The 10,000-nt window shown below is 40.5% G+C and overlaps 1 protein-coding gene across 1 annotated transcript in view; it reads left to right on the forward strand.

Moving 5' to 3' along the window:
- The first annotated feature begins 7,911 nt into the window (after nucleotides 1-7,911).
- Nucleotides 7,912-10,000, forward strand: part of LOC143300318 (uncharacterized) — a 36,201-nt gene continuing 34,112 nt past the window's right edge. Inside the window, exon 1 of the mRNA XM_076613918.1 lies at nucleotides 7,912-7,918. Coding sequence (XP_076470033.1) covers nucleotides 7,912-7,918 — 7 coding nt within the window. The remainder of the gene's footprint in view (nucleotides 7,919-10,000) is intronic.

Here is a 10,000-nt window from a genome sequence, read left to right on the forward strand (position 1 = left end):
CTTGTGTTCCTATGACCCCAGTGCATGAATTGCCAGTAATTTTGTTTTGGTGTCATATACTGTACCATGTCAAACTGATGCAAACTAGGCCTATGGTTTGGTCTGTTTGGCCAAATTTTGCGCGGCTAACAGTGAAAAGACGCCCCTCTTTGTCTGGCCCGCTCTTAGCCAATCAAACGCCTCTAACAGCTATAAGCGTGTATCACCAAACATGGAGTATAATACAAACTCCTCCTTTTGGTTTTATTGACATTTCACCACCCTCTTAACAAGTGGTAAATAAGAGGATAATGCTTGTATAAGAGCAGCATAATCAGATCTCTTTTTTAAGAGTGTTATATTTTTTGGTTTTTACAACTACAATAAAAGTTTTTATTATTATAATGAAATGCTGGACTGTTGTATATTTTAACGTTCCGGCAATGTGAGCAAACTATTTTTTTTTTAAATATTATGTTGTATATGCGTGTATCTAATAAGATGGAGCAGGTTAAACAATCAAATACTATCCTATTGCCAATGTTTTGTGATGAAATGTATCTACAAGTTGTTGAATAGATGAAGTGATTTGCATGAGACCATTACATGTACTTGTAAATCATTGAATGTAATGAGTTTGCCAAGTTAGTGGTATTTTAAACTGACTGTGTTGAAAAAAGTGTTCATATTTACAGTGACTGATACTTGCTGGACTATGGTGTGTGTGTATGAGTGTGTGTGTGTGTGTGTGTGTCTGCGTGCGCGCGGATATAAATAAGCATGTGGGTGTTTGCACATTGTTATGTTTGCCTTGGGAAAACTAGCAGTAATGATTATATTGTTTGCAGGGAAATGAACTTGAACAGAGTATTTATTTTCACTGTTTCTCAAACAAGAATTTAAACGAGAATTTTTTTTTTTTTTTTTTTGTCCAACATGAGTGTGCTTGTGTTTGTGGGTCTATATGTGAGTGTGTGTGTGGGGGTGGAGGGGGGGGAGGCTATGTGTGTGCGTGTGTGTGTGTGTGTGTGTGTGTGTGCAAATGATCTTGAATAGAGTATTTATTTTCGCTGTTTCTCAAACAAGAATTTAAATGAGAATTTCTCTTTTTCTCAAACATGAGTGTGCTTGTGTTTGTGGGTCTATGTGTGAGTGTGTGTGGGGGAGGCGGGGAGGGGCAAGGGGGGGGAGTTATGTGTGTGTGTGTGTATATGTGTGCATCCTTGTTGATTTGTCTTTGCTCTCTGTGTCTGTCTGTCTCTCTCCATCTCTCTCACTCTGTCTCTCTCTTTATATATATATATATGTGTGTGTGTGTGTGTGTGTGTGAAGGATTACACATGCTATCATTCTTTAAATGCTGTGGTAAGGAAACACTAAATAGCTTCAATTTCTTTTGTCATTTATCGTTTGCTTTTAAATCTGTTAACAGATGCATTCATTTCATGTCAAAAACACTCTTAAAAAAAATGGCGTAAGATTAAGAGGTCACAAATGTGAAGGGAATAATGCTCTTTATCAAAGGTAACAATATAAAAATGTGTGCAAATGCTGTGATGTGCATTAGTAGGTTGGTTAATAATTTTTATCGCACAAAACATTTGATATGTGCTGAAAAACTGAAATAGTGTTTAGTATGTAACTGGCATTTTGTGATTTCATTTGTGTGTGTGTGTGTGTGTGTGTGTGCAAACTTTGTAACTAAAGAAAAAAAATCAACTACAATGATTTTTTTCCTTTCCTTTTTTTAAATTTTATTTTGTTTGTTTTGGTTGTTGTTGTTTTTTTGTTGTTGTTGTTTTTTTTTTTTTTTTTGCCTTGGTATTTACTTTTCATGTCTGATCCAGATTCCATGGTTAGACGTTGGTTGTATTGGCTGTATTGTTGTTTTCTCTCTTTTGGAAATGTTTCCTTCAATTTTTTATTTTTTTTAATTTTTTTATGTCTGATCCAGATTCCATGGTTAGACATTGGTTGTATTAGTTGTATTGCTGTTTCCACTCTTTTGGAAATGTTTCCTTCAAATTTTTTTTTTTTTTTTTTTTTTTTTTATGTCTGATCCAGATACTATGGTCAGACGTTGGTTGTATTGGTTGTATTGCTGTTTTCTCTCTTTTGGAAATGTTTCCTTCAATTTTCTTTTCTTTTCTTTTCCTTTCCCTTTTTTTTTTTTTTTTTTTTTTTAAGAGAGATAACAATAATTATGACACACAGACATTGGACGATACTCGGCATTTTAATGGTTATTTGAATTTTCAGTTTTGGGTTTGACTGGTTTCTTCATTTTGAGGCATGGGTGCTTTTTATTCTGACACTGCTTTTTTTTTTTTTTTTTTTTTTTTTTTTCAGAAAATGTGATTCATAGAAATTAATCAGATTTTTGTTTGTTTCTGCTGAGTTTAAGAGGAATAAAATGGGTACAAGTAAAAAGATAGACAAAATCTGTTGTTGGTTTTTTTTTGTTTTTTTTTCTGTTGTATTTCTTTGAAGTTGTTCAGTTCTGTGAGTATCATGTGTGGTGAAACTGGCCTACGATGTTGTTGTGACATTTTGTGTTCCTGTACTTGTGTTTATTGAAAGAAGGGTTTGATCTCTCTCTCTCTCCCTCTCTCTCTCTCTCTGTCTTTGTCTCTCGGTCTCTCCTGTGCACTATTTACCTCTGTGTGTGAATTTTCCATCAGTTTTTGACTCACTTGTGTAAAACAAAGTGAGTCTATGTTTTAACCCGGTGTTCGGTTGTCTGTGTGTGTGTGTATCTGTGTGTCCGTGGTAAACTTTAACATTGACATTTTCTCTGCAAATACTTTGTCAGTTGACACCAAATTAGGTATAAAAATAGGAAAAATTCAGTTCTTTCCAGTCATCTTGTTTAAAACAATATTGCACCTCTGGGATGGGCACACACAAAAAAAATGAAGCCTAACTGTATGCAAACTGCATTAACTGTTATATTTATATTTTTTGTATTCTCTAAACTTGGCACTTTGATCTGATATTCTGACCCAACAACAAGAGCAGTCATTATTATCATTTTTTGTTCAAACATGAACTTCTTTTGCTAAGCATGGAAGTTTTATTTATTTTGCAAACGTTTTGGTGCAGAGTTAAAAAAGGGAAATTACTCTGTAATTAATGCTAGGGGACTTAATTTGTTTTAATCTGGTTAGGACTCCCTTTTTTTTTCTTTTCTTTTTTTTAATGCAAATCTTTATAATAGCAAATACAGAACACATTTTAACGATTAGATTTTTTTTTAAAGTGTATCACAAGTGAGTCTTGAAGGCCTTGCCTCTCTTGTTGTTTTTTGTTTGCTTGCGTGACGTACGTTAGTTCATTCTTGGACATGTATGCATACATGCACCCGCATACACAAAAACACACTCAGACACACTACTTGAGAGGCTATCTAAAAGACCCCAACATTGTGTTGGAAAACTAACCTAGCACACTCATAGATAAAGAAACCACAACTTTTACTGAAACAGGGTTATACAGACAAAGATGGATTTACTTTTTCTTTTTCCTTTTTTTTTTTCTTTCTTTTTTTGCTTAACCCTACCAGTTTTGGAAGCAGCCAAGACAAAGGAGGTAGAGAAGAACAATTTACTGCAGAAAAAGATGTAAAAAAAAAAAAAAAACCCAAACAAACAAACAAACAAAAAACCCTTAAAAGTCCACCATGGAATGCTTTTGAAATGTTGTAAAATTCAGTAACATTTAGGTTTTTTTTTTTTTTTTTTTTTTTTTGCTTTTTTTTTTTCGATCATCGGTACAATGAATCTATATATCCACTGTGTCTAGGGCTCGGCAATGGAAGTCAGCTAGGGCCCAACCTCCTTAGTATCAGTATCAGTAGCTCAAGGAGGCGTCACTGCGTTCAGTCAAATCCATATACGCTACACTCCATCTGCCAAGCAGATGTCTGACCAGCAGCGTAACCCAACGCGCTTAGTCAGGCCTTGAGAGAAAAAAAATTAAATAAGGTATACTGCTACTGCTACTGATAATAATAATAATGATAATGATAACCACAACAAGAACAACAATAATAGTAAAACAACAACAAGAACAACAATAATAATAACAATAATAGATGTGTTTATACATCACTAGCCACTGAATCTTGTGCGAGGGGAGACAATTAAAACATGAATATATGCGTGGAGAGACAGAGAGGAGACAGAACATATGAATACAGGTGTGTACAGATAGAAGGGAGACAAAACGTTTGTAGACAGCGGAGGGGAGACAAAACATAATTATGAATACATGCGTGTAGCGACAGAGGGGAGACAATTAAAACATGAACACGTGTGTGTGTGGAGAGAAATACATGTAATTAACAAATAATGAGGCCAGGAGGAAGTGTCTGGGTTTGTTCCAATGTACCTTTTATTTACTTGTGTGCTAGCTGAATCGCCGGTAGCGTAAGCAGCACTGACTTGAAGTTGTGTACCTTGTGAATGGAGAGAGTTACCACTCTTTACTATTTTGTTAATAAATACATGTATGTAGAGACAGGAGGGTGTGTGTGTGTGTGGGGGGGGGGGGGGGGCGGGGGGGCAACAAAACACAAGTATACATGTGTGGAGAGACAGAGGAGGAGACAAAAACACATGAATACAAGTGTGTGTAGAGATAGAAGGGAGACAAACCGTGTGTAGACAGAGGGGAGACAATACATATAGATACATGTGTGTAGAGACAGAAGGGAGACAAAACGTGTGAATTCATGTATGCAGAGAACGAGGGGGAGACAATTAAAACATGAATACATGTGTGTAGAGACAGAAGGGAGACAAAACGTGTGAATACATGTATGCAGAGAACGAGGGGGAGACAATTAAAACATGAATACATGTGTGTAGAGACAGAAGGGAGACAAAAACGTGTGAATACATGTATGCAGAGAACGAGGGGGAGACAATTAAAACATGAATACATGTGTGTAGAGACAGAAGGGAGACAAAAACGTGTGAATACATGTATGCAGAGAACGAGGGGGAGACAATTAAAACATGACTACATGTGTGTAGAGACAGAAGGGAGACAAAACGTGTGAATACATGTATGCAGAGAACGAGGGGGAGACAATTAAAACATGAATACATGTGTGTAGAGACAGAAGGGAGACAAAACGTGTGAATACATGTATGCAGAGAACGCGGGGGAGGGGGAGACAATTAAAACATGACTACATGTGTGTAGAGACAGAAGGGAGACAAGACATATGAATACACGTATGCAGAGAACGAGGGGAGACAATTAAAACATGACTACATGTGTGTAGAGACAGAAGGGAGACAAGACATATGAATACACGTATGCAGAGAATGAGGGGGAGACAATTAAAACATATGAATACATGTGTGTAGAGACAGAAGGGAGACAAAACGTGTGAATACATGTATGCAGAGAACGAGGGGGAGACAATTAAAACATATGAATACATGTGTGTAGAGACAGAAGGGAGACAAAAACGTGTGAATACATGTATGCAGAGAACGAGGAGGAGACAATTAAAACATATGAATACATGTGTGTAGAGACAGAAGGGAGACAAAAACGTGTGAATACATGTATGCAGAGAACGCGGGGCAGACAATTAAAACATATGAATACATGTGTGTAGAGACAGAAGGGAGACAAAACGTGTGAATACACGTATGCAGAGAACGAGGGGGAGACAATTAAAACATGTGAATACATGTGTGTAGAGACAGAAGGGAGACAAAACGTGTGAATACACGTATGCAGAGAACGAGGAGGAGACAATTAAAACATGAATACATGTGTGTAGAGACAGAAGGGAGACAAAAACGTGTAAATACATGTATGCAGAGAACGAGGAGGAGACAATTAAAACATGACTACATGTGTGTAGAGACAGAAGGGAGACAAAACGTGTGAATACATGTATGCAGAGAACGAGGGGGAGACAATTAAAACATGACTACATGTGTGTAGAGACAGAAGGGAGACAAAACGTGTGAATACATGTATGCAGAGAACGAGGGGGAGACAATTAAAACATATGAATACATGTGTGTAGAGACAGAAGGGAGACAAAACGTGTGAATACATGTATGCAGAGAACGAGGGGGAGACAATTAAAACATGACTACATGTGTGTAGAGACAGAAGGGAGACAAGACATATGAATACACGTATGCAGATAATGAGGGGAGACAATTAAAACATGACTACATGTGTGTAGAGACAGAAGGGAGACAAAACGTGTGAATACATGTATGCAGAGAACGAGGGGGAGACAATTAAAACATGAATACATGTGTGTAGAGACAGAAGGGAGACAAAAACGTGTGAATACATGTATGCAGAGAACGAGGGGGAGACAATTAAAACATGTGAATACATGTGTGTAGAGACAGAAGGGAGACAAAAACATATACATGTGCGTGGAGACCGAGGGGAAACAAAATATTTAAAGACGTGTATGTAGAGACAAAGGGCTTGGGAATGAGAAATAACGATAGTGATCAGGCAATCAGCTCACGGCAGTGGCATCCGGGGGGCTATTTTCAAACAGAGGCAGGTTGACACTGAGGACAGACGTGGCAGACTTGAGTCCAGACGGCAGACAACGTGAAACAGGGAGATGGTTGCATATATACGTAAGTGTTCGCTATGTCAGGTCCAGAACAGAATCTTCTTCTTCTTCTCCTTCTTCTCCTTCTTCTTCTACTACTACTACTACTTCGTTCGTGGGCATCAACTCCTACGTTCACTCGTATCTACGTGAGTGGGTTTTTGCTGACGTGTATGACCGTTTTTACCCCGCCATGTAGGCAGCCATACTCCGTTTCGGGGGTGTGCATGTTGGGTATGTTCTTGTTTCCACAACCCATCGAACGCTGACAGGGATTTCGGTGATTTTTATCGTGTGTATTATTTTGTTCTTCTGCTTGCGTATACACACGACGGAAGGGGGTTCAGGCACAAGCAGGTCTGCCGTGCACATATGTTGACTTGGGAGATCGGGAAAAAAAAATCTCCACCCTTTACCCACCAGGCGCCGTTACTGAGATTCGAACCTGGGACCCTCAGATTGAAAGTCCAACGCTTTAAACCACTCGGTAATTGCGCCCGTCCAGGGTCATACGACCTCGGCAGCTCAGTGTTTGCGGGCTGTTTGAACTGCGCGGTAACACTGTGCTCGCTCGAGAGGGGAAAATTGCAGGGTTTGTTGCCAGCTGTCAGTTGTGCAGGGAGTAAAAACTGTGTCCTCTAAGCCCGTCCCTTCTACCTTAACTCTTTCCATACGAACGGCGAAAGAGACGACGTTAACAGCGTTTCACCCCAACTACCATCATCAAAATATTGCAAGCGGAAGGCTCTTATACTGAAGACGTGAATGTTGACAAAGAATACCACAATTCTGACGACGGAAGCTGAAGGTTCGGTCATTCAGACACCCACTGGACATCCGAGGGGTCTGTGTAGAGGAGAAGAGAGGACTGGCCGTACTGAGTGAGTTAACCCCACGCCCTCCTCCCTTTCCATCACACAATACCGCAAACGCACGTTACAGAGCCCTTGGCAACAAGAGAGTTGTTCCTGGCGAACCTCTGAAGAACTTGAGTCAAGTTCCACTGATCAGTCAGCAAACAGTGTATGCACGCTAATGCACATGTACACACCCACACATCGCACATACATCAGTGCGTGCGCACGCACGCAGACACAACCTGACACGCGCGCGCGCGCGTGCGCCTTGTGGTGACGCCCTCTCCCCAGTACTGAAGATCAACCCGAATTTCGGACAGAGAATGTAGCTTACTGTTGTGACAGCGAAACGATATTTCATGCTCAGCAGGCCTCTCAGTTGACGCGAACGACAAGGGGTCGTAGGGGGAGAAAGTTATGTAAAGCACACCACTCTATCGACAAGGAGTCCAACGTCTTAACAACATGGGAGGTGGGGTGGGAAGAAACAATGAGGTCGTTGTGTACTCTAGGTTCCATCTTGAAACAACAAACCACCGCTCGACCCACTGAACTAAAAACAAAATCCATACTGTCTCACGATATTGGATGACAAAAATCACTCAGCGAACAACACACGCTGCACTCAGTGCTCCCGAACAAATTAGGGGTGTGTGGACCACGTCTGTGGTGTGGACAGGCTCACAAGTATACAAATCACAGCTCTGTGTGTACAGACTGGCAGCTATAGCTTTGCACAAGGCTTGGAGACAAGTACAATTACACGTGACAACTTGCACAGTTTTTGTCGCGGCAGCGTTTCACGTGTATTTCGAAATCTGGGCCAGTCGAATTTTTTTAAAGCTTGGCGGACACAGGTCTGTGAAAATTAGCTTTTGGTGTTAGTGTGATTGTCGGCAATCGAGATCAACGTTGATTATTTTGAATGTTATAAATTTTTGTTCAGTTTAAGAAATCAAATGTAGTTGAAAAGACATACACATTTTACGAATAGCCTGTGTTAAGGAGTTTCTGTTTTTTGTTCGTTTATTGTAAAAGTTGACCATAAGAATAAGTGACACGTAAACTTCTCTGGCTCAGAATCCAAAGCTAGACCTGAGTGAGGAACGTGGTTATCTATAAAGAATCTTCTTCTTCTTCGTTCGTGGGCTGCAACTCCAACGTTCATTCGTATGTACACGAGTGGGCTTTTACGTGTATGACCGTTTTTACTCCGCCATGCAGGCAGCCAAACTTTTCGGGGGTGTGCATGCTGGGTATGTTCTTGTTTCCATAATCCACCGAACGCTGACATGGATTACAAGATCTTTAACGTGCGCATTTGATCCTCTGTTTGCGTATACACACAAAAGGGGGTTCAGGCACTAGCAGGTCTGCACATATGTTGACCTGGGAGATCGGAAAAAAATCTCCACCCTTTGCCCACCAGGTGTCGTTACCGAGATTCGAACCCGGGACCTTCAGATTGAAAGTCCAACGCTTTAACTACCCGGCTATTGCGCCTGTCACCAAGATTCGAACCCGGGACCTTCAGATTGAAAGTCCAACGCCTTAACCACCCGGCTATTGCGCCTGTCACCGACATTCGAACCCGGGACCTTCAGATTGAAAGTCCAACGCTTTAACCACCCGGCTATTGCGCCTGTCACCGAGATTCGAACCCGGGACCTTCAGATTGGAAGTCCAACGCTTTAATTAAACTACTCGGCTGTTGCGCCCCTCAATCAGAAGTCTAAAAAAGCGAACACTTCCACGGCCGATGTAGTTGAAGCTTTTACTGAAGCAGTTGGTAGACGAGACTGGACTCCTCATCTTGGCCAGGCCAAAGTGGAACAATAGCGGTGTCATGTTTTAAGGACACAGTATATAGTTTCTCTCCATTAGTCGAGTAGACCCGCTTGGAGCCATCATGACAACGCACATTGTGTTGGCATCTATTCGCCGTGTATGTGTGTGTGTGTGTGTGTGTGTGTGTGTGTGTGTGTGTGTTTACTGTTAACTGTTCTTGAATATGTATAATATTAGGGGTTTTTGTTGTTGTTGTTGTTTTGGGGGGGTTGTTAATTGTTCTTGAATATGTACAACTTTGTTGTTTGTTGTTGTCTTTTACTGTTAATTGTTCTTCAATAAGTTTTGTTGTTGTTGTTTTTTTGTTTTTTTTCACAGACAGACACCCAAGGGAAACGTACCCATATCTTCCACAGGGTAGGCGAAAGAGGACAGGACGCCAAACTCCACCCCATCATTGTACCCTGGAACCTGTCGCCGGGTACGTCCCTCCACTGTCACATTGTCCACCTGCACAGGTATCAGTGTGGTGGTGTGTTTCCTCTTAGTTTTCAACAGGTGTGTGTGTGTGCGTGTGTGTGTGTGTGTGTGCGCGTGTGTGTGGTGTGTGTGTGTGTGTGTGTGTGTGTGTCGGTAGTGGCAGAATGATGCAGATCCCCAAATACAAACATGCATAATTATTTTTCTTAAAACTACAAAGAAAGAGCAAACCTTTGTCTCTCATGAACATACATGCACACTTGCGATTTCAGTTTATTCGTCTGTC

Source organism: Babylonia areolata, chromosome 26 (genome assembly GCF_041734735.1).
Source record: "Babylonia areolata isolate BAREFJ2019XMU chromosome 26, ASM4173473v1, whole genome shotgun sequence".
NCBI classification, from domain to species: Eukaryota; Metazoa; Mollusca; class Gastropoda; order Neogastropoda; family Buccinidae; genus Babylonia; species Babylonia areolata.